At 38.3% G+C, this 24,546-nt stretch overlaps 1 protein-coding gene across 1 annotated transcript in view; it reads left to right on the top strand.

Annotated features, from left to right (window-relative positions):
• Positions 1-2,781: 2,781 nt before the first annotated feature.
• elp2 (elongator acetyltransferase complex subunit 2) overlaps positions 2,782-24,546 on the top strand; it is a 67,407-nt gene continuing 45,642 nt past the window's right edge. Inside the window, exons 1-10 of the mRNA XM_030148132.1 lie at positions 2,782-2,926; positions 3,053-3,131; positions 6,380-6,450; positions 6,558-6,702; positions 7,638-7,715; positions 8,045-8,109; positions 8,235-8,301; positions 13,301-13,447; positions 14,296-14,391; positions 19,271-19,371. Of these exons, the coding sequence (XP_030003992.1) occupies positions 2,795-2,926; positions 3,053-3,131; positions 6,380-6,450; positions 6,558-6,702; positions 7,638-7,715; positions 8,045-8,109; positions 8,235-8,301; positions 13,301-13,447; positions 14,296-14,391; positions 19,271-19,371 (981 nt within the window). The 5' untranslated portion in view covers positions 2,782-2,794. The remainder of the gene's footprint in view (positions 2,927-3,052; positions 3,132-6,379; positions 6,451-6,557; positions 6,703-7,637; positions 7,716-8,044; positions 8,110-8,234; positions 8,302-13,300; positions 13,448-14,295; positions 14,392-19,270; positions 19,372-24,546) is intronic.

Below are 24,546 nucleotides of genomic sequence, written 5' to 3'. Positions count from 1 at the left end.
ATTTGCTTTTTAATAACCACTTGCAGAGATAAAATGTACTTGACTTCTGCTGGCAGACCCCTGTATGCCCTAAATATAGAGACAAAATATGAGCTCTTGGTATCGTAGCTCTCAACTATGGGGCATCATTAACATTTCTAATAAATACTGATCAGTGAGTTTATGAATCATACTCAGTGCTGCTTGGTGACAGAGTGAACAGTCTAATACAAGACAAATGTTCACCATGCAATTATCCATCCTATTTCTGCAAACAGCTCCCAAACTGCCTCCTGCTCTATTATTACTATTTCCTTAAATGAGGCTAATCAATAAGCTAAAATGTTCATAAATAAGCAATGGGAGGTCAGTGACTACAGCCTATGTTTGAATTTTGTGAGTATTTTGTGCCATCTACTGGACTTTGGATAGAAGTACACCTTAATGAATAAATAGGCCAAGATCCACAATTTTACCAAAAAATCAATCATTATCTCACCAGTACAAATTTTTGTAGGTATTTGCAACTTAGAACCTTTCTGATGACTCACAAGGAATGGGATAAATTCACAAAACTTACATCCCTAGAAAAGTATCTGATAGAGTTACAAACTGGAGATGGAGAAAAGAAAAGAATTTCTCAATTGTATAATACTTTCTTATTTAGAAGATAAGAGAGAGATGGGAAGCAGAGGCGAACGTGGACATATCTGAGGATGACTGACGTGATGTACATACAGAGGCACATCTGGTTACGAATTCTAATACATGGAGGGAATTCAAATGGAAAATAATCACTAGATATTTCAGAACACCAGAAAGAGTGTCTGAGATGGGTCCCCAACATCCCAGTTGATGCTGGAGGAACTGCGGAGCCCATAGAGCTAATCACACTCACATATTTTGGCTTTGTCCGAAGTTAAGTGTGTTTTGGAGGGAGGTGTTCAACGCCCTGAAGGAGGTTTTTAAAATGAACATCCCACAAAACTTCACAGAGGCAGTTCTGGGAGTAATACCTGAAGATCTGGATAGAAAGGCAGATAAAACAATCTTAAGGTTGAAAAGTTGAGATTCTCTCTTAGAGGCTCAATTAAATCATTTCATACCACTTGGGATCCATTTTTACGGTACTTCGATTCTTTAAATTTTCCTCAGAATATAGATGATTAGACATCATTGAGAAAGAGGGGAAAGGAGAGGAAAGGAGGGAATGAGAAATTATGTGTAGTCTTTTCCTTTCTTCTCTTATTTCTGTGTACTATACTACTTTTTTTTTTTTTTTTTTTTTACAATTTGAGTTCCTTTATCATTATTTATGGTTTCTGTTTTTGATTTTCTTTTCTGTTTTTCCTTATTTTTTATTTATTTATTTATTTTTTGGCCTGTGGGTTGGGTGGGTGGGAAGGGATGGGTGTTGACAGTCAGGTATGTCATTCTTGATTGTGCATTGACTGTTACGAATTGATATAATGTCTGTTGTGTTCATTGAAAATGTTCAATAAATATAGTTAAAAAAAAAAAAAAAAAGAAAGGCAGATAAATATCTTTTGAATATATTATTCACCGCTGCCTTAAAATCTATAACCATCAGTTGGATGAAATCAGAACCTCCCTCATTTAATACATGGATTCAAAAAGTTTGGGATATTTACCAGATGGAGCAGATCACATACTTGTTCAGACTTCAGAAAACCATATTTACTAAAAGGTGGGAACCTATGTTACCATTGCTGCTGCAATAATATTTATTGGTGATGCAACATTCCATATTGTTTAACAAGGTGTTGCCATTCTGCCTCTGACGAAGATTTATACCTACAACCTTATTTATTTATTTTTTTTATTTCCTGGAAGTGAACATTGTTTGCTTGCTATGATTGTTATTGTTCTCTCAAATTTTCATCCTGTGTTGCTTGTGGAGGTTTGTAAGAATACAACTGCAGCTGTGTAGGGGAAAAAGAAACTAAATGAACTGTATTTGAAAGTATACATTGTATTGTACTGAAAAAGAGAAAATCTATTAAAAACTAAGTTAAAAAAAAAAAAAAAAAATCTGTTATTTAACCCTTTCATGCATGAATTATGAGAACCTTAGTCAAGATTTTTTTTTCTGGAGTGTTTTTATACCTCCTTAGGCATAAAAAAAAATTGCGATTGAGTTTTTGGTTGTTTTTTTTTTTTTTTTCATGGGGTTACAAAAATGTCCATGCATTTAATTTTTTAAGTAAAGAAACATGTATTTAAAACCCAATATCAGAAAGAAAAATGAAAACAATGAAATAAAAATATTTTTAAGGCAGCTAATTTGATGTTTTCGCACATTTTAACATATTCTAATACTAATTATTACCTCATAAAATATGCAAAAAACAACTCTTTTTGTCTAACAAATAACTGATTTACACTTAAACATGTTACTGCAGATCAGGTTTATCAAAAACAGCAAAGTTATAGTAATGGTATGAATTGCGGTGTATTATGGGATGTTGCATAAGTGTCCACTGTGTTGGCTCATATGGAACTAAAACAACAAAACCTATGAATATACAAGAGAACAGCTGTAGAATAACTGTCTACTGTAGTGACCACAATGCATGAAAGGGTTAAATCAAATGAAAATGTGCAATATTATTTACTAAACTGTATATCGTATAAAATGCCTCAAAAATAATTATCATTTAAATTGCACCCTTCATAAACCAAGAAACTTTTAAATAAATAGGCTTTCTCCTTACTCCAGTGCGGAACCTTCGCCATGACAGCACCGTTTAGCTACGGCCACATTTACTGTAACACCACAACTTGAGTTGTCAAGATGGCGGCGGCCACAATTGAAACATGCCATGTAGCTTGTTGTGCAAACAGGACACCAAATGTTGTTTCGTGGAGTCGAAGGGGGACTATTGCATTTGGAACATGTAATTCAGTGGCTCTGTACGACCCTCAGGTACTGAAATATGTCCGAGTCCGCTTTGAAGAGAACGGCTAACGAAAACACACCTTCTCACACTAGTATGTACTTGTGTATTTTGTGTGTTTTCCTCATAAAATAAATAATTTGGTTTATTTTCAGGAAAGAAAAGTCGTGGCTTTGCTGAGTGGACATACGAACAGAGTGAATGCAGTCCAGTGGGTTCACAGAGAGGACTATGGTAAGAGGAACCGGACCAGATAAACCGGATAAATCCCAACCACAGACAGTGGACATGTTTGAAGGGGACTGAGCTGCACAGCCCACAGGACTGTCTGCTCCAGGGCACCAGGGTAGATTCTGACACACAAGTGCTCCAAGGCAGCACTCCTGAAAGTGGATGTTTTTTTTTGCATTTGCGATCATAATTTCACGTCATGTCGAGCTGATCAAACAAGCGAAAAATCATAGTCAGAAAAACGATTCAGTAATTGACATGTTTATAAAGTATGTGTGAATATCTGAAGAGAATACAAGAATGTCATGCATTCTGCAAAGTTGTTCTCAGGACTGACATATGCATTAGTACTGAACCAGCTGTGAATTTATAGCTTCTCCTCCTCTACCTCCTTCACCTCCTCCTTGTACTCCTCTACCACCTCCTCCTTCTCCTCCTCTACCTCCTCCTTTACCTTCTCCTCCTCTACCTCATCCTCTGCCTCCTCCTTCTTCTCCTCCTCTACCACCTCCTCTCCTCCTTTACCTTCTCCTCCTCTACCTCCCCCTCTGCCTCCTCCTTCTTCTCCTCCTCTACTTCCTCCTTCTTCTCCTCCTCTACCTCCTCCTCTCCTCCTTTACCTCCTCCTGCTTCTCCTCCTCTACCACCTCCTGCTTGTCCTCCTCTACCACCTCCTTCTTCTCCTCCTCTACCTCCTCCTGCTTCTCCTCCTCTACCACCTCCTTCTTCTCCTCCTCTACCACCTCCTCCACTCCTCCTCTACCTTCTCTTCCTTCTCCTCCTTCTTCTCCTCCTTCTTCTCCTCCTCTACCTCCTCCTCCTTCTCCTCCTCTACCTCCTCCTTCTTCTCCTCCTCTCCCTCCTCTCTGCTGTCTGTCATTTGACATAACTATGTTCATGCATGACATATGAACAGATTAGGAATACACTGATCATACAGTTTGATGGTACAGTTATTGTCTGAGTAAAAAAGGCTTTTACTTTCAATTATTACATGTAATTTACTCCCCAAAAATATGGATAAAATCACATCTAGAATCACATTTACAATCTAAGATTTTATCGTAGTTTCCCCACAAATTTTCTTTATTTGTGTTTTGTAAACAGTTGCTCTCTTCCTTAGAAATACATGAAAATAATACATAAAAATAACTTTTAAAAAGTGTATCTATTTAGCATTAAATAGTGTCTTTTATTCAATATCTGTGTTGTTGAGCCTCTGCAGTTCTATACCCTTGAACTAACTTACACTTTGACTCCTAAAGAAGTGTCTTATGTCCAGTTTTCTTTTCTTTGACATTCTTCAAACAGACACGTGTACAAATGTACATGTAAATGACACCTCTGATATTCAAATCCATCTAGCTGATGCGACCCAGGCAGAAATAATGCTAAACATATTGACAACTTACGTTAGCGGTCCAACTAACAGGTTCCGTTTACAAGTAGATGGAGTGACAGCGGGGACGGCCAATCACATGTACATTAGCAAAACCAAAGAGCCAATCGGAGAGTGATATTTACATTAGAGGCGGGACTTCTAGCAGAGACAGACTGTTAACCCTTTGTGTGCTATAATCATTGACTAAACACTACAGACAGCGGTTGTATTGGTAGGGACAACACAGTAGTGGCTGGATATCGGTAGGGACGTGTCCCTAGTGTCCCTTAGCAATTCTACGCCCCTGGTCTTATTGACACAGGTTATCTCGAAGATGTATTCTGTCATCCTACTATACCCTGATCATTTTCTTTCATCCAACTCATCATCATCATTCTGTTCCTGTTTCACATAATTCTTTTTTTTTTTTTTTCTTTTTATAGAATTGTTAATTTTTACTTGTATAGCGCCACATCATGACAAAAGTTATCTCACGACACTTAACATTTAGAGCTGATAAACCAGACTCATTAACCAATTTACAGACACCCAACAGAATCCTCCAGGAGCAAACACCTGGTGACAATGGGGAGGAAAAACTTCCTTTTAACAGGCGGAAACCTGGAGCAGACCCCCGGACACATGGATGTACAGCAAACTGAACTGTAACTGTTAAAAACTAGAGCTGCTGTTGCTAGTATAATGACCAATAACTAGTACAAATACCCATAACTATTAATACTACTACTCCAAATACATGTACTAACAGTGCACTACTGCAGCTGTTAGTACCAGTAATACAAAACTCTACCTTCCATGTAACAATATGATACATGTACAACTGCTTTTATCACCAGAACTGTAACACACTAAGTTTCACTTATGCCATCTAGTAGTTATTAAACTGACTTTGAGTTGCTCACCCTGTCACATTTTACATGAAATAAGTCATGTGTTATTAATTCACATGGCGTGTGGTGTTTTCAGTGCTGTACTATAGACACCATGTATTTTTTCCATTACTTTATTACTGTAAAATTAATTAGAAAATTGAAATTGCATTCAGTCAGCTTTTAGTGGTCAACACTAATGTCTCAGACTCCATTTTGTGGTGATGAACATGAATGACGCTAACTTGGCATTACCAAAACCTGAATGTGAATCACAACAGGTAAAATAAAATTTTAGGCTGGTGTGAATTACACCTGATAGAAAAGATGACATTTTTATTTAAGAAATTTTTTTTCTTTCTTTACACAGTATGCAAATTAACCATAACTTCTCAACTACCATAATAATCTGTTATTTCTAGGTGATATAACTAACTGTGTTGAAAAGAAAGAAGTTAACATTTTGCTATGATGGTTCCTTCCTATAGTGGTTTATTTTTGGGAGTGTATGGTTCAGTTTGCTGGTAGAATGAGGGTTAAATGAGACTTAAAACTGACACCACAGCAAATGAGCAGCAGTATGTTTATGAAGAGCACCTTTAAATGAACACTTCTCTCCATGTGGAGCCATAGATATGAATCCCTACTTTAAAGGTAGATAAATAATCTACTTTTAAGTCTTTCAACTCAGTATTCTTCTTTTGTGGAATCCTTTTGTGAAGTAGAAGGTTCAGTGATTTGCCTCAAACTGCATCAGAAACTTCACTCAAATCATTTAAATTACATTTTTCAGTGACCAGAATTTTAACGTCATTTAAGTGAAGAGTATTGGAAAGAAGCCTTGGTTGGCATTTCAACATTTTATGTTTTAGTATCCTTTACCTGTTATAATGTGGCTTATAATTTTTTTTCTTATTTAGAAAAAAAATTTATGTTAGGAGATGATATATGTTTAATCTATGCTGTTACTGTTGTCACAGGTCCAGAGCGTCACCTGGTCTCTGCAGGCTCAGATCATCGACTCATTGTCTGGGAAGCTCAAAATGAAACGGTTTGCTCACTGCTCTATCAGATTCTCTTTTACTCTCAAAAATGATTCTTATGTTTTTCTTTGACCAAGCTTATTGGTATGTTCTCCTTGTCCTCGGCTGCCTCCAGTTCATCCAGTCAGTGGAGTGTAAGGGCCATACTGGTCCGGTTTGTGCTGTGGATGCCATCTATATGGACAATTCACAGATCCTGGTGGTTTCCTCAGCGTCTGACTCCACAGTCAGACTGTGGCTCTGTACTGAAGGCAAAGAAGGTAAACAGAGACAGTATTATTTGTTTTATTCATTGGTAAAGTTTGTGATTTTAAGCCATTTTTTGTTTTATCATGCTTTTTATTACCCTCGGCCCTCGCTTCAGGGTTTTGTCATCAGTTTGTTGTCCATCTGTCTGTTCGTATGTGCGAAAGCTTTGGTGTGGACTGAATGCCAAGGGTTTTCAAGTGCGGACACATTATGTTGTGAATTATGGAGGCCTGACCTTCTACATTATGTATAAATACAATAATAAGAGAAATGTGTGAATGGTAAACATGCTTTTACTGTCACTGAATATTAAGTTTCTTATTTCCTAGTAAATGAGCATCACACATCTGCATAATGGTGACAATGAGGTGACCAGGAATTTAACCAAATAAATAAAAAAGTTAGCATTGCAGATTAAAGTTGTTACCCACCAGATGTATTTTTGTTCACCTAAAGTGTCCAGAAAATTCCAGATGAAGTCATCAGACCACATTATATACAGTATCAAATGAAACCATCTGCCCTCTAGTGGTTGTTGGAGTGTATAGCATAGTCTACAGACATCAGGCTCAGGTGCCTCCTCTGTCCAACATTCTAGTATTTTTTGTTTAATCTGAGCAGTGTTTTTAAGCTGTCATAGTTCACGTCTTCTCTTTTTTGAAAGTTTCTGTCCAGCTGTCAGTGCAGGTCAACTTTAACACTAATTGACTGTCATGTTTTAGTATTTGGACTGGGTATAACCTTGGGGAATGTTCTCACATAGTGCCTGTGTGCAAACTGTGACAGTTTGAACACTCAGCCTAAAAACATTACATAGGAAAAGTCAAAATAAGTGTACTGATTCAAAACAGCACGTACTTTACATTCTGTACATGTTTTTTATTGTGACACTTTTTACACATCATACCTCTAAAAGTCCCCCTCCATGTGCTGCTGTGTTCCTCAGCTGAGTGCCTCCATACGTTATCATTTGGCAGCGGTTTCATGATGGATGTCTCTCTGGCGCGGTTGCCAGGCAGCAGAGGTAAGCCTAATACATTCCTCCACAGACATCCTGTGTGTTGTGTGTTATGAATACACACGTTTACTCTCATTTCATCCATCTCAATTTACATTTCTGCTGTAGTGTCTGTAACTGAATGTCATATTCAGAATGTGGTCTCTGTTTTGAAGTGTGTTTTGTCATATTAGCTCTGTTTTACGCACCTTTCGTCAGTGTGATGCCATGCTTCGTCTTTGCTCCACCTCGCTCCTGTTTCTAGAACCTAGACTTAGTGTGGGTGTAAATATATGCAGCCTGTGGTATGTTTGTGTGGCCTTACATGACTGTGTGAAAACCCTCATTTCTCACAGTTCCCATACTGGCCTGCGGGGGTGATGACTCACGGGTGCATCTGTATGTGCAGTCCCACGGACAGGTAAGCTCAGATCGATACTCACCCAAGCAGGGGGCAGCTCATTCATTTATTCTGTGCCAGCTTTTTCATCTGAATTTCTAAAGTCTGAGGGCAGCACATGACACTTTTAAATTGCTTCACAACAGCTTCACAAAGCCATGTGCCTGCAAGGACACGAAGACTGGGTTCGTGGGGTGGAATGGGCATCTATAGGTGAGTGTCTTCATGTCTCCTAATAGTTCTGTGACCTTTGGAAGACTAGAAACCACTTTAACTTCACTGCATCCTGTGTGTCTGACTCATGCTCATGTGAAGTGCTCCAGTCATCCTGAAGACTATATTGTGCCTTAAATGTGATGTAGAGATTTAAGGCACATTTTACTGTAATCACACAATTCCAGTATTTTTAACATCCCTTAGTATACCAGGCAGTTTATGAAAGTAAACTTAGGATGTTTTCTGCAGTGTGATAGTATACTAAGAGGCATTAAGAACGCAACAATTTAAAATTTCCCTCAAATTTAATTAGAAAGGACATGAAATCACTTGCAAAATGTCTTAACCCTGTAGAACCTGACCCATCAAACACTAGTCACAAAATTACAGTTTTGGGGGAATTGAGATGGTTATTAGACCTTTTAACAATATTCAAACAAAACATTTTTCCACATGATTTTGTTTATTTTATGTAACATTTGATACATTGATAATTTTTATAAAGCACCTTATGTACCTGCTGTATCAAATTTGATACACACATTTTTAACACAATTTAACTGTGCTATAAATAATCAGTCATCAAGTAATTATGCATTGTTTCAGTACATGAAGGTACTCATTTAAAAAAAAACAAGTACCTTCAGGTGACGAAAGTGTTCAAACACTTGGAAATACGACAAACATGTACTGGGTCTGGCATCGAAAAATGTCAAATACAGCTATTTAAAAAAAAGAACCTGAAACAAACAGCAAAAAATAAATGTTCTTAACTTATTGAAAATTACCAAAGACCTTCCTGCAAAAAGTGTGTGGATGATGTAATGATAGCAGCCATATTGAAAAAAGCAATAAAAAAAAGTTCTTCCACTGGCTTCAGTGGGATGATAATCCACCAGGGGGCAGAAAACACATATTGGGTCACATACAACAGGTTTTAAAGGCAAGTATTTATCTTATTGATAAAGTATAGGTCTCAGAACCTGGTGTAGCAAATATGATACAAATGGGCATATAAGGTTAATACATGGTGGACAATGTTAGTGACACATTACAGACATCAAGAACCATAAATTGGACAAAATTAATTTCTTCTGGATTCTACACAGAACCCGGAAAAAGGTGAGATGGTAATCCCACCTTTTTTCCACCACTGACTGATTTCCACAGCCAGAGACAGGCTGGACTTATACACAGCGGACCTGTGTTCCAGAATCAAAGGGGCGGCGACACAGCGTGGCATATAGTGTGAAGTATAACTTGCACATCAGAAATACCCTGAGCGTAGTGGTGTTGCTGACCTCTCCAGAGTCTTTCACCGTTCCCCAAATGTTAGCATGGATAGAGTCCTCCGCCTGAAGTGACAACAGCTCGCGGATCTCGGCGTCTCCCCAGTTCAACATCTTTCTGGTTGCGTTGATATGTTTGTTTACTATACACGGCCCATGCTCATTTTTAAATCCCCCTGGAGTGGGGGTCGCACACGGAATATGCCATCAAAACGTCACAACTCGGTTGCGGAACGAGAGGTGTTCCTTTTACGTAGCGTTCCAGAAACATGATTCCACTTTTATCCCAGCTCTGTTACTACCTCCAGAGGGGTTACAAAGATGTGACAGACGTGGGACCAAATGATCCCACCATTTTGTTTATATAAACGTCGTTCCGGAATAAAGGAATAATATTCCCGGAGCAGAAGTGCTGTGTAAAAGGGGCTTCTGTCTGTGGAATTCAGACCCACTCACTCAGCCTAGAGTAGCCCTTGTAGCTTACGGTGAGTAGTTGGTGGGTAATCCTGCTGGCGTACTTGCCGTTCCAGAAAATCCCAGAGATGTTCAATGGGGTTCATATGGGGTGAGTAAGGTGGCCAGTCTAACACTGTTTGCCTCTGTTGTGTAGTATAGTCGCACCATGCAACCCCAAAATGTGCAGCGACTCTTGCAGTATTCAACACACCCATCTCTTGATCCCTGTTTGTTCTGGCATTGTGACTTTGGACAAATCTTTGGTTTTGAGGCCTGAATTTTTATAGGCAGGAAATTACACAAACATTTTTATGACTCGCTTTTCTTTTTTCGGATGAATCGTATTGGACTAACGGTCACACCACATGAACACACTCACTGGGACTCATAATACTATTCTTGTGAAATGAGGAACTAACCCCTTCTTCACTACATTTAGTTGTTTTTGTTATTTATTTCTAACTGTAAAATTTTGTACATTGGTGCTTGTGTTTTTAATGCCTCTTAGTATAGTATTATATATGAGATTATACTCTACGTTGCCATATTCTAAACTCCAAATGCTGAGTGGAAGGATGTGATTTCCAGTAAATGTCTGTCAGTGGGGAATGCATAAGACTTTAACCACATGAAAAAAACAGCGAGCAAGAATTAAATAATTAAAATAAAGCTTTACAAAACATTTTCAGCATACTGCGACTCTAAAACTGGCCATTTTTCCAGTTTTCCCATCCGGTGCGCTATTTGCAGAGCAGTGATAGCACACAAGCAACACATGGATTCAATCCAAGCTCTACTAATTGTGTAACCCTCTTCAAGGGCACTTCATTACTGAACTGTTGCTGGCTGTGTAAAAGCGATTTCATCTCCTTAACCAGCCCTCTCCACCAGTGTCTCCTACCCACTCACAGTCTACGGCCCACTCCACACTACTGAGCTACAAGCCAGAAAAGAGACAGAGACAAGTTTGTTTCTATGAAGTATCCCAGTAGGAATGACAAAACCCTCTCGCCCCTGTGAGAATAGTTATAATAAATCATACTGTTGTGTTGTGACTCAGCAGATGGTAAATTACAGCACTAGAGGTGTGGTTCATCAAAGCTGATAAATATCAGGGTTCAGAGCTTGTGCTGTTCTCTGTTTGTGTTCCTTCTATATTTGCAAAGTCAGAGTACTTCAAAACCAGGTGGTCACATCTATGGAGCCTCTGCACTTCCTGCTACAGGGTGTATCAAAAAAAAAAAAAATACATTTTTAAAAATTACCCCCAGTTTCGCATTTGATAATGTTTGGAATTTTCTTTTATGGACGTCAGTAGGTAGGGGATTGGTGGATATTTGTCCAAATTTACAGACCCAGGTTTTCATGCAGGAGTGAGCAGGGGCAAATTGTGCAATCCAACTTGAAACTGGTTTGCACAAAGTAGCGGTGGGATTTAAATCCAATCGAAGGTCATGGGAGGGGACAATGGGCATCCGTCTTGTTTTCCACAAAATTGCCAGGTTACAGCATTAACACTTTGGCCACCATGTCAGTTTCATTTCTTTACCCATGGCAGCTGTTCCTGCCTTTCAAAGTTAATTCAACTTGTTTAGGCCTGAAAATGTCACTGAGGACAGGCCGAGTTAGGGTTAGGGTTAACCCTAACCCTAATTTACTAACCTTGTCACCCATGTTTTGTCACTGACCCATGTACAAATGCTAAACACATTTTTTTTTTGATCAGAACAGGATCTAAAGCTATATCACAAAATTTTTCTAATTCTCCTAGTTTCCAAAGGAACTAACATCTGCCTCTCTCAGACAGTTAAAAGTGCTTTTAGGATGCTTCAAATACCAATTATTTAGGAAAACAGTGTTAAATAATAATAAATAAGATATAAACAATAAAGAAAACCAAAATGAACCTCCGCCATGTCTGCATTTCAATAAATTCCTAAAAATATCGATACAGTACTTTTTAATATCGACACAGTATTGTGAAATGAAAGATTACGATATACTGCAGAACTGATATTTTCTAACACCCCTAATAACCACAACCTAAAGATGTTGAAAATATTATGGACTTTAAAAAAATGCAGTTTTTGTTTAAAGTCTAAGCTGCATTTCTCATTGATGTGAAATTCCTTTTGCTTCAACTGAATCAGAATCAGCTTTATTGGCCAAGTATGTGAACACATACAGGGAATTTGGCTTCGGTTTTTACATTGCACACGACATACAGTTTCGACTTGAACCCAATCACATGTGGACCTAGACATAATATAGACAAACATTCGACTGGAGACCAGGACAACAATGGGTTGAGATTTACAGTGGACTGATATTGCAATATATACGGAGTGCAAATTGGAGTTTTTATACAGTGAGTGGATGTGTGGATCCGGTCTATTAAAAATATATGTTTATGTGTATTACTTACAGTGGGTTTTACATTGTAATATGTATAGAAAGTGCAAACTGAAGTTTTTATACAGTGAGTAGATGTGTAACTGTCAGTGTCAGTGATGGTATTAAAAAACTCAGCAGGGTTGGTATTTAATCTAGATTTTACGGCAAGTAGCAACGCAAATGATCATTGTTATGATTAGCCTATTATCAGTGTTGTGACTGACACACAGTAATGGCCTACTTATTCCCACTCTAAGTATTTAAGAGGCCGTTGGTGGTAGCTCAAATTATTTTTATTATGACTGTTTATCTTGGCAGTAGCCACATTGGGCTGCTGGCCATTGGTCTAAACCTGGCAGAAACCCACTATATGAGAGATAGGCACAGTCAGAGATAGTGCTATGTGCTTTGTTTACCACCTGCCCTGTGCTCCTGCTGTCTCAGTGGCCATAGCACAAGCTGGAGTGCTCTTATCTGGTGTCTAGATGAACTAAAAAAAAAAACCCTGAAATTTATAGCCAGCTCTGTTTTGCTCCACCTTCATCATTTTTACTTTACAGCTAAAAGTTACATGAAAACAATATTGTACCTTCTGTTGGCATTGTTTTTGCTGACATGTAACTTTTACTATAATCAATATGTTTTTTTTTTTTTTTTACTTTAGTAAGCACTGACCTGTTCTCACAGTGTCACTGAACACTTGTCCTCAGCACAAGACTCTCATTACACAAAAGCTGTAACGCACAATTCATTATGAGCTTCCTCATCATTACATCCATAGTTTGATTAATTTGCAAAGTGAAGGAAAAAGTGTGTGATTAGGGAAGGTTTTCAGGTTCTCCTTGTGACTCGTTCAGGTGGGGAGCTGTTATTAGCCAGCTGTTCACAGGACTGTCTCATCAGAGTGTGGAGGCTGTGCGCCAAGTCTGGGACAGACGCCCGCCCAGAGGACGATCACACCGTCATCAAAATGAAAGAGGACGTTTTTGAAGTGAAGGAAAAAGGTGAGGGTTACATTGACTTATTTATGAGAAAGGGTGCTAATTAAACAAATGAAAAGACAGACTTTGTGGGTTAAATGTCACATGATGCTCACTTACTGCAAAAAGTAAGAACTCTGGTGTTTTCTTCCTGTTCAACCATTTCCTTCAATGTATCCTCAAAATCACTTCCTGTAATGTGCAAAAATCCGACAAATGTGAGTTATGTGCAAGAAGTTGTGCAATAGTCTTCTGTTCTGCAATAACAATGCAATATTAATCCAATATTTATCAAAATATAAATGCACTGTTTTTATATTGACTTGGTTCAGAGATATACATACTGTTTTCATGGGTAATGCATACTGTTAATATTGTTAATATTGTTCATAGATGTACTGTCACATTACTGTAAATTTGCATCTGTTCCTATTTTTGTTCTTTTTTTTTTTATTCTACTTAGCTCTATTTACAAAACTGTAAAATTTATTTTCTATTTTTAGTTTTTGTAATTTTATATTTGCGCTGTTCTTATTTCTGGAGTACTGGTGTTGTGTTAATGTTGCACAGGAGTAGCGCTTCTAATTTCATTGTACACATAATTACGATAAAGGCTCTTTTCTTTTCTTCTCTTGTCTTCTCTTCTCACTTAGTGTCTATGAATGTTTAACTGTGCATAGTTTTTTTTTTTTTTTTAATTTTTCATAGTAAATTCAATGAGGTCTGTATGAAAATAGTTAAAAGCAGAAAAACTATCTACACACTTAAATATGTCTCCTCCTCTTTTTTTTTTTTTTTTTTTTTTTTTTTTTTTACGCTTATGAGTCAGATTGCTTCGTAACATTTCCCTGTCATCTGCCTTCCTGCTGCAGATGTGTCCTCTGTGTTTGCGCTGTCTCTTGAGACCGTCTTGGCCGGACATGAGAACTGGGTCTATGGAGTCCACTGGCAGCCTCCTTTCTATAGAGGTACCTGGAACACAACAAATGGATTGGTCACAGTTGAAACAGGACAGCATGCACCGTTTGGGTAGTTCATTGTGCTGGAGTCTTTTAAAGGATTATTTTTTAGTTTTGGGATTCAAAACCTAACAAAAACTAACTATCAACAGCAGAGCAGTGGTTAAAAACAAACATCCTCACCTAAAGTGTCATTGTGTGAGCTCTGCCACTGCAGGTGTGTGTCGTACTTTTTCAGCAAAACCTTCATTTGTAGAAACTAACAAACACAACTGGACGACAATGTTCACACAAAAACTCTGTTAAGCAGTAAATGGTTTCTATTCACTGAACCGCTACAGAGGGTTTTTTTTTTTTTTGTTTTGTGATTTTGTTTTGTACTAAATGAGACTATTTCTACTTATTAATACACACCTACAGTCTACTCTCGTTAAACCGCCCGCCGTTATACCGCCATTTCCGCTTATTGCCATCCGCCAGCCCAGTTCCATGCACAAACAACACTTATACCATTGATTTCCCGACCGTTATACCGCCAGCGTCGCGGCGCGGCACCTCCGAGGTGCAGCTCCCAGTGTTGTCTTTTCCGTGGAAACCGGGTCGAAATGGCTCTTTGAGTGTTAAAGGTTGCCGATCCCTGCCTTACAACATAACAGAATCAAGATTTATTTAGAAACGCAATTAGAACGGGTTAACGGAGGCAGCATAGACATCATATAGTAAAGACATGCACATTATGGACGCAACCTGTTGTAACGCCATTTTCGCTATACCGCCAATTTGGCCGTGAACGGAAGTTGGCGGTATAACGAGAGTAGACTGTACTACTTCCTCAATAGACGTACCTAAGGAGCCGCTGGTAGTTGCTGTACCTTTGCAAACATTACTACGTTGCTAGCTTAACACACTAAAAACTAGAAAATCACTCGGAGAGCGCAGACCTCTGCCAAGACAAATCAATCCGTCCCCCCCCATCACCACCAAAATTTAATAATTTGTTCCTTGTGCCACATTTCCTGAAAATTTCATCTAAATCCATCCAGAACGTTTTGAGTTATCTTGCTAACAGACAAACAAACCACCCCCCCCATCACCACCAAAATTTAATCATTTCTTCCTTGTGCCAGTATCAACATGTCCTGAAAATTTCATCCAAATCCCTCCATAACTTTTTGAGTTATCTTGCTAACAGACAAACAAACAAACAAAAAATCCACGACAGTAATACTGACTCTTTCTGATATTGTTCAGAATAAAAGAAAAGACTCAGAATAATAACAGAAGCAAAACAATGTATTTGGGAAAAGATTTAACCAATGTTGCGTTACTTTTGCCTTTCATATCAATCAATAAATAAAGAAGTCAGAAATAGCCTCCTCCTTTTTACTATGTGTTGCCACTCCTCTCAGTTCTCAAGTTGTAGCTCCTCGGTTCCTCCAATAGAATCCTCACCCGACATCTTAGTCCCTCCCACCAGATTTGCGAGTGGAGCACTTGAGGAGGAGAGTCTAGGAGAGAGGAGCCGAGGCAATGAGGATTCAGTGGAAAAAGAAATCCTCACCCACAGGTGTCAGAGCAGCACGGCTACTGTGGCTCACTACTCACTATAGTGGCACAAACTGGTATTATGGCAAAGATGGGACTTACTTGGTTGAAAGTTCAATATAGATAGATAGATAGATAGATAGTAGGGCTGCACAATTAATCGTTAAAAGACTGTGATCTCGATTCACACATGTACGCAATGTCATTTGTAAACACAGACAGTTCTTAAGTATTTATTTTTACAGGCTGCATTACAAACAAATGCCCACAAACGCAGAAACGCCACCGCCTCCTCCCTCAACCAATGGTAAAGCGTCTTTACAACACATGAGCCTGCTGCTGTCGGCTGTAGTTGAGTGAGGAAGGAATGAATTACAGCAGAGGAATGTCTGCAGTAAAGAGAGTGAAATGGATGAAAACCCCAGTGGTAGTAGAGAGAGTCACCCACCCGAACTCATGCCCAATAAAGGTTTGCATTCAGCGGCGTTAATCTTATGTCGGTCTTCTTTTCTGTCGTCCAGATCCAAGTGTCTTTCACTTTTACTTCTCTGACTTCTGCGCTGTTCTTCTTCTTTTCTTTTCATTGCTGGAAAAGATAACTTGGAATCAAAAGTCCAAATATTTTATATTAAAAAAAATTCCATTGTGCGGGCGGGGAAGTTTCTTTGTGCTGCAAACTTTCACAGATCAGCTGATGTATCTTACAAACCGGGACCATAAATGATCAAACTACTTGCAGAGTGATATGAAAGACAGGAATCAGAGGTAAAAGAACCTATTTTCCTTGACAGCGGTGCAATAAACATTTTGTGAAAAAAATCGTGCCAGAGAATCATGATCTAAATTCTAAGCAAAAAAAATCGCGATTCACATTTTTACCAGAATTGTACAGACCAAATAGATAGATAGATAGATGGATAGACTGACTTTATTTTGAACATGAGTAGGCAAAAGAAATTACCAATTTAAACAGCGCACTTCATATATTAAAGGAAATAAATCCACCAGAAAAGAAAAACAAATGTCACACAATGTATAGCTATTTCATTGTGGCTCTTTAAAATACTTTATGTCCAAAAAGGAGTAGGAAGAAGCCAAGCTCAAATTGTCCTACGCTAAATTTACATGACTTGGCTAATCAACTAATGTATACAGTCCATAAAGAAGAATAGATCAGTCATTAAATTACAGAAAAAGACAACAAATGAACACATACCATCAATTATTATTACTGTTGTACTCTCATTCATTGTTACTATATCTTAGAAAAATAAGATTTTTATGTATCTTAAATTTTATGTTTTCACACTGTTTGATATTTAAAGAAGATTAAGTTATTTTGAGTATCACAAAGTACAAACATTACAAATAGCTCTTTTCATGAACAGAATTGACCTCTTCTTTCACAAACAGACTCTCTAATCATTTCATTCACTTATTTTAAGCTGTGAAAGTAAATAGATCGGTCTATGAGCAACACTTTGTGACAGTGTATCTCCTTTTGACTTACAATGCAACTGCTCGCAGGTGCCTGCAGAAAAAAATAACAGGCTGCTGTGAAAAGTAGTTGGCTTAATTAGCTCTCAAGGGAAAGGCTGATAAGATGTGCTAAATCTTCTTTTAACTCCAGTTGTCTTGGAAGCTTATTTCATCAACATCCCTTCACACCTATTCTAGCCTTTGTGTGGATCACACATCATCATGTTGTAAAGGTGCATGATGATGTTTGAGAGTGGTAATCCCAGTTTTGGCCAAGAGTTGAGATCACAGCTTTGTCTGTTTAGTGTTATTGTCTATTAAATATAACGGTGTGAGTATCACAGAGTATAACATCACATAATGGCAAACATTGAAACAAAAGCGGTTGACTTCACCTCGTCTGTGATTCATCATTGTTGTTTGTAAATGAGAACAGTATAATATGATTAATAGGTTGATTGGGCTTCCGTTGCATTCCAAACTGATGGAATGGCCATGTTCTTCCTGCTTTCATTATTATCGGTAGTTGACAATAGTACTGTGCTTTAGTCCAACTATGCAGCTTTATTCTTCTAGTCTGCTCCATCTCAGAGGCACATACTGTAACTTTTAGTCCATTACATTTGTCTCACAGATTTAGATACTTGTCAGTGTTTCAGATTACATAATTTAATACTTGCATATCACAAAATACGCCCTAACGTTATTGGTAAACTGGAGAGTTAAATGTTACTTTAGACCAGTGGTTCCTAACCTTTTTTGGCTCGTGACCCCATTTTAACATCACAAATTTCTGGCAAACCCAGACATTCAAAACAGACATTTTTTTTGCTACAATTAATTTGTTTTTGATCATGTAATAGTGTGCTATACTATGTTGCATATAAACATTAATTTTAGACCACATTTAGTCTATATAATGTATATTATTATGGAATGAGGCAGAAAAGTCAGGTGTAGATTACTGCACAAAGTGAGAATTTTATTTTCCTTGGTCAGGATATGTACAGTCAGTCCAGGTTGTATTTACAAGGCCGACAATTAATACTGAATGAACAAGAACTCAATCTATGAATTATGAAAGAGCTGCAGCATCTGAAACTGACTACAATGAACATTTGACAGATAAACAGTACCACAATTTCAGCTTCACAGTTTGTCATGTCTTTTATGTATTGTGATTGTCTCTCTCAACTCACCATATATTTTTTATCAGTAAGTTTTAAAAAAAAACATTTTATCAATTACTAGAAATTTCAGGCGACCCCATCTGAATTCCACGCGACCCCATGGTTGAAAAACACTGCTTTAGACGCTGAGAAAACTACTTAAGCTACATAAACTCTTTAAAAACCCTCTTTGATTCTCTGGAAAACGCAGCCTCACAAAGATGAAAACAAGCCTGTTTTTCTTAGCTTATGAAAAATTCACTTCTAAGGAATATGTGGATTTTCATAGGACAGCAATGCTGCAAACATGTGATAGTCTTACAAAACGTGATGCTTTTTGGAGATTCTACTAGCCAGAAGTACATAACGTAGTTCAAATGAGTTCAGCCTTCAACATGTGCAGCAGCAAAATGCAATATAGACATTATTATATATGTTGTTTTTAGATCCATTTTTCTACCGCAATAAACACACAGAGGGACTATGGTGCTGCTGGTAATACTTGAAGGGAAGTAGTTGTAATATTCTTATTGAAACCTAAATTTGTCTTTCAAAACTGTTTATTGTCATGGAAACATTAAAGCGATCCGTCATTGCTTCTGGACATCACGACCCCCTCCTGAAAGAGATGGAAGTTTTGGTCTGTGTGTGAGATGGATGCTTTCCTGACTGTGCGTCTCTGTCTCCCCCTGCAGGCGATGAGCTGCAACAGCCTCTCAGTCTGCTCTCGGCTTCCATGGATAAGACCATGATCCTCTGGGCCCCTGAGGAGGGATCTGGAGTCTGGGTGGAGCAGGTCAGTGAAACACAAAGTGGGTGTACGCAGAAACAACCGCCCCGGCAAACGCATGATATCAGTCACTCCCTGAGGGTTGAACGCAGCCTTCACACGCCGATCCACACACACACCGGTTTCACCCACTCCATTTCCTCTAGGTTTGCTTTTCAGTCGCTCTTGACATGATCCGGAGCCGGAGCCCTCCCCCAGTATCCTCTCTCCTGCTGTCAGTGGCCCTGCGTCGGTTTCCACTCTCCCTGACATTGAGGTGTCAGGAATAGAAGTGATAGACAGTGATGAAGAAGCACAGAGCCTGGTGCTGCACTGTGAGTTTAGACAAGCTGAGGTTGTCCTCCCCCATCTTCTCTTCTATCACTCACTCACACTGAAGCCCCTCTTTTACGGCCCATTCCCCAACACATCCAACGGGGGATTGAAAGGCTGGTGGTAGACATGTCATAGCCTCTTCACCGCCTTTCTGCTTAATTTTTTCTTCCTTCTCCAACCTTGATCTGTCTATCCCTCTCACACCCCCGACACTTGCTTCATTTTCGTTCTTCCTCCTTTTTCTCTTCACCACTCACCTCCTTCACCTCCCTTTTCTCTTCTCTCGTCTCATCTCCCTCTCTAATATTATCTCTTTCCTCCTTTGCTTTCTCTCCCCCTCCACCTCGTCTCTCTGAGCTCTTAACAGCTGCTGTTGTGCCAGAATGGGGCTAAATTTAACACAAGTGTGGATGGTGAAGAAAAAGCAGTTCCCTGCCCATCTGCCCTAGCCTTTTTTTTTCTTTTTTCTTTTTTAACCACTGGCAAAGTCTCAGATGGTTTACGAGTACCTTAGATTACCTTTTCATATGCTGAGCTGATGTTGACAGAAATGACAAACCCAAACATGATGTATATTAGTATTATATTTTGTTTCCCGCACAGGGACTACAGATGTACAAAGGCAAATTTGCTGAAACCCGGTATGTTTACAACATGTATTTCTTATATTTATATTTAGCGCTGGATGATGTACCACATGAACAAGAATACCAGCTTTTAATTACCTCCGTCATATGGATTTTTCTGTACATACCACCATATTGTAGCTTAAGCTTAAACAGCTGTTGTACTTTAATAGGCACTAATTTATATAATAATGTGTTGAGAGGTGACTCATATTAACTCTTTGTATCATTCTTACTAATGATTATAATTTTACAACCAAGGCGTAAGACTCGAGGCTTGCGTTGATGGTATTTTAAAGTGTAATACCACTGATGGCCACTAGGTCCTGCCTTCAAAAAAGGCCTGACTGCTATAGACTGAGATGACTGAGACAACATTGAGTCAATATTTTTTTTTCCCGAGGAATAATTTTTGCCAGCTTCATTTAATTAATTAATAATGGAAAAAAAACAACAACATTATTTACATATTTACATTGCATGTGTGAACCGCAATGTAAATAATATTTAATTTGAATTCTACTTCTATATTTCTTTAAATATTTATATAAATACCAAATTTCACATTTTTCTCTTTATATTTCATTTTTAACTTGTTTGTGGTTTTTCTGTCTTTTTTTTCTCTGCACTTGCTTGTTTTATGTGTCACTGCTGTTAACTGTGAAATTTCCCCAGAGGGGGATAAATAAAGCCTTATCTTATCTTATCTTATCTTATCTTATCTTATCTTATCTTATCTTATCTTATCTTATCTTATCTTAAAGTGATCTGTGGTCAACCTTCACAGATTTTAGGGTAAATCAAAAGCATCTGTGTGTGCTGTATCAGGTTTTGACTGACAGGTCTACTCCCAGTCGGACTTTCAGAAGTTCTGTTTACTGAATAAAACACATATTTTTCTCAAACATGGCTCAGCTGTAGACCGTCAAATGGCTTTGTTCCGGAGATGAAGTTCATGTTTGATCCTTTGTACAAATACGCTCACTTCACTCTCCAAAGAACCAGCGTTGCCACGACTAAAATACAAACTCCTGGTTTCACGACAACAGTAATCAAATAAATTGGGGGATGACTCAGTGGCTCCATCCACGGCCTATATACAGTCTAAGGTTTGCACAGTTAGAATTGTTTTATGCATTCTGATTCCCAAACCATTTGCCTTTCATTATGTGTGATCATTTTTGTAATATGTTTTATGTACCCTTGTAGCCAAATAAGCCACAGACAGACAGACAGACTTTATCATTTTCATCATTCCAGGACACATGCAAAAGAAAAGATGCACTAGAACAAACTTTTGTTGCATGACTCGACAACACAATGGGTACGGTTACATGATGTTTTTTAAATCTGATTTGTTTTTCCAAAAGAAATTAATCCGGAACTAAAGTACTTTCTCTTCTGTTTACGTGGAAATGTTAAACCCGAATAAAGGTTTACATGAGAAACGTTTATTCGGTTCTCGCAGCCCTTCTGTTAGCTTAGCTTAGCATAGTCACTGCATTTCCATGGTCACACGTAGCCAGTTTTTTAAAGGTGATTTGTTGTCTTTTGTAAGTGATTTTGTGAAATCCGAGTCTCCCTAATTATTTCTTTAGATCCACGACTTACTGCACTCATACAATCTTGGGACTGGTGTGTTGACGGAAGTTGGAAAATCTTTTTGTTGAAAGGGATGCATGCATTAAATTAGCTTTGCTTTACCATTTTAGCTCTGCATTAGTTTTTATTTCCCCAGATTTTCTTACTGCAGTAAGTCACATGGCCATGATTTGAGCCTCAATTTGTCATCATATTGACCCCAGCGGACTAAAGTAATGATTAGGGAGAATTGAAGTTCACAAAATCATTAATAAAATACTACAAATCACCTATAAAAGCCTGGCTACGTCTGACCATAGGAATGAAGCCATTATGCTAAGCTAGGCTAAGCTAAGATAACGGAAGGGCTGCGAGAACAAGGCAATAGGTGCACTGCAGTGCAAACTGATTTACCCACTTATCGAACTCACTAGTGCATGACAAATGAATGAATAAAAAACAAGTAGTGAATTATTCCTTCAGGGTTTTAGAGGCTGGTAGATCCCATCAGAATAGCCCACTGGAGCGGTTTTGTAAGACTAGACTGCATTGGATATTCTTCCGCCAGCGCAGAATGGCAGGAATAAAGTCCAAACGGAATAAAGGGTTTACATGTCCGAGGAATAATTTAGACCGGATTCAAAAGTGGGTTAAACCAGTGACTTTAATCAGGTTTAAATTTGATCCGAACTTTTCTTTTTCAACTGAAATAAGGTGTTTACATGGGCATCTGAAATAGGATCTAACCTTTAATCAGTTTAAACCAGGAATAAAAGTTGTCATGGAAATGCACGGAATATAAAAAATAAATGCACTCGTCAAATATTAAATCTCAAATATAAAGAAGTGTTGTGTGGATAGTTAAAAACTGTTTTAAAAGTCTCAAATCTTTTAAAAAGTCTGTAAAATAGTCCTTGCAGCGGATTTTTAGCATCTTTCATTCCCTTGTGGGTGTTTGACTTCCTTCATTGGCCCAATAATAGTAATGCGTGAAAAAAAAAAGATACTGTTAAACCACCAGAATCTCAATAAGATTGTGGTAATTTATTATCATACCTGTCAGCATTACTGATGTTCATTATTGTGTTTGCTTCTTAAATAAACAAATAAACAAAAGAAAGTAAAATGTCAGAAAGTTTGGATTCGGGTAATTATTGCATATGCAGTCATTCTGAACATATACAGGCTCGTCTCACTGTGGCAGGAACCTCTGAGCGTCATCACACTCTGAGGTGATGAGAAAAGATTCCACACTTGATCAGACATTTTTTCCCCTTTGATCTCATCATTCACATCCACAGTGATGAGCAACAAAGATCGCAGAATGGAGCAGCTACTGACTGCCTTCCCCCTAACAAAAGGACGATGATTAGAGCCCGGAGTCTCGTCATCTTCCGAGTGTGATTAGACGAAGGTGGTCAGTGGAAAAGAGAAGGAGCAGTGGGTTCCTGAAATCAAGTCTGGTGAGGAAAATCTCTCCTCAGCCTTTTGCTCTTGATGTGTGGAGACCATAAATAACGAAACACCACCCTACCTGGAATAACCTTTTTGTTGACTGTGAAAGTGAATAGTATATGAGTCTCCACAATCTCTCTCCTCTCTTATTTCTGTTCCTTCTGACCTATTTTTTCTTTTTTTCAGTCGAGAGAGCCAAACTGTTTGAACTCTCAGGGTTTTTTGCCTACAGAGGAAGCTTAGCCTCCAAAGCTTTGTCACACAAACACAAATGCACATGTGCCACAAAAGATGCATTTAAACCATATTTACATTTTGTCTCTATTCTTACAAGATTGACAGAACTTCAGTGCATGTTTTCCGTGTTCTTACAAAGGCTTTACCCTGGGACGTTGACGTTGTCGGCAGAGCAGACTCCGCCGCAGTAAATGACCAGCCATGTGTGTCTTAATTAGTCGATTTTTACAAAGAAGTGCTCCACTTCTTCACGCTGATTAGAGTAATTGGTGAGATTTAATGGAGAGCAGGGTTAGCAGTGGGGTGGCCGAGGCCCACCACCGCGTAAAGCACATTCTACTAACGAGACACGCTGGTAATTAACATCTCAGACTGACCACAGCGGGCCACCACAACGCCTGGAGGGATTGTCAGTTTGTGTGTGTGTGTTGGTGTGTTCGACAGATAACCTATTTCCAGATCTAGTCTTGTTTACACACTTCAGGTTACAGTTCAACAAAACCCACCAAACCAAAACTTCTTTGCATTTGTTGAGTTCATTGTCCTCGTTTTGGTAAGAACGGGATGTAAAAGTGCCTTTAGGGTGCCAAAGTAATTTAATTACAAAGTACTTGAAGGATTGAGTGTTCCAAGTTCACCTCATAATTAGGGGTGTTATAAAATATCGGTTCTGCAATATATCGCGATATTTCATTTCAAAATACTGTATCGATATTAAAAAGCGCTGTATCGATATTTTTAGGTATTTATGCAAATGCGGATATTGTGGAGGTTCATTTTTGTTTTTTGGTTTTGTTTGTTTTTTATAACTTATTTATTATTATTTAACACTGTTTTATTAAATAATGGTTATTTGAAGCATCCTAAAAGCATTTTTTTACTGTCTGAGAACGAGATGTTAGTTCCTTTGTTGGTTTTGCACAAAAATACTGTTCTGATGTTAGTTATGAACTAATAGAATATGAAC

This window comes from Sphaeramia orbicularis, chromosome 11 (assembly GCF_902148855.1).
Source record: "Sphaeramia orbicularis chromosome 11, fSphaOr1.1, whole genome shotgun sequence".
In the NCBI taxonomy this organism is placed as follows: Eukaryota; Metazoa; Chordata; class Actinopteri; order Kurtiformes; family Apogonidae; genus Sphaeramia; species Sphaeramia orbicularis.
The sequence above is the reverse complement of the archived record's forward strand: the minus strand, read 5'-3'. Positions and strand labels throughout refer to the sequence as shown.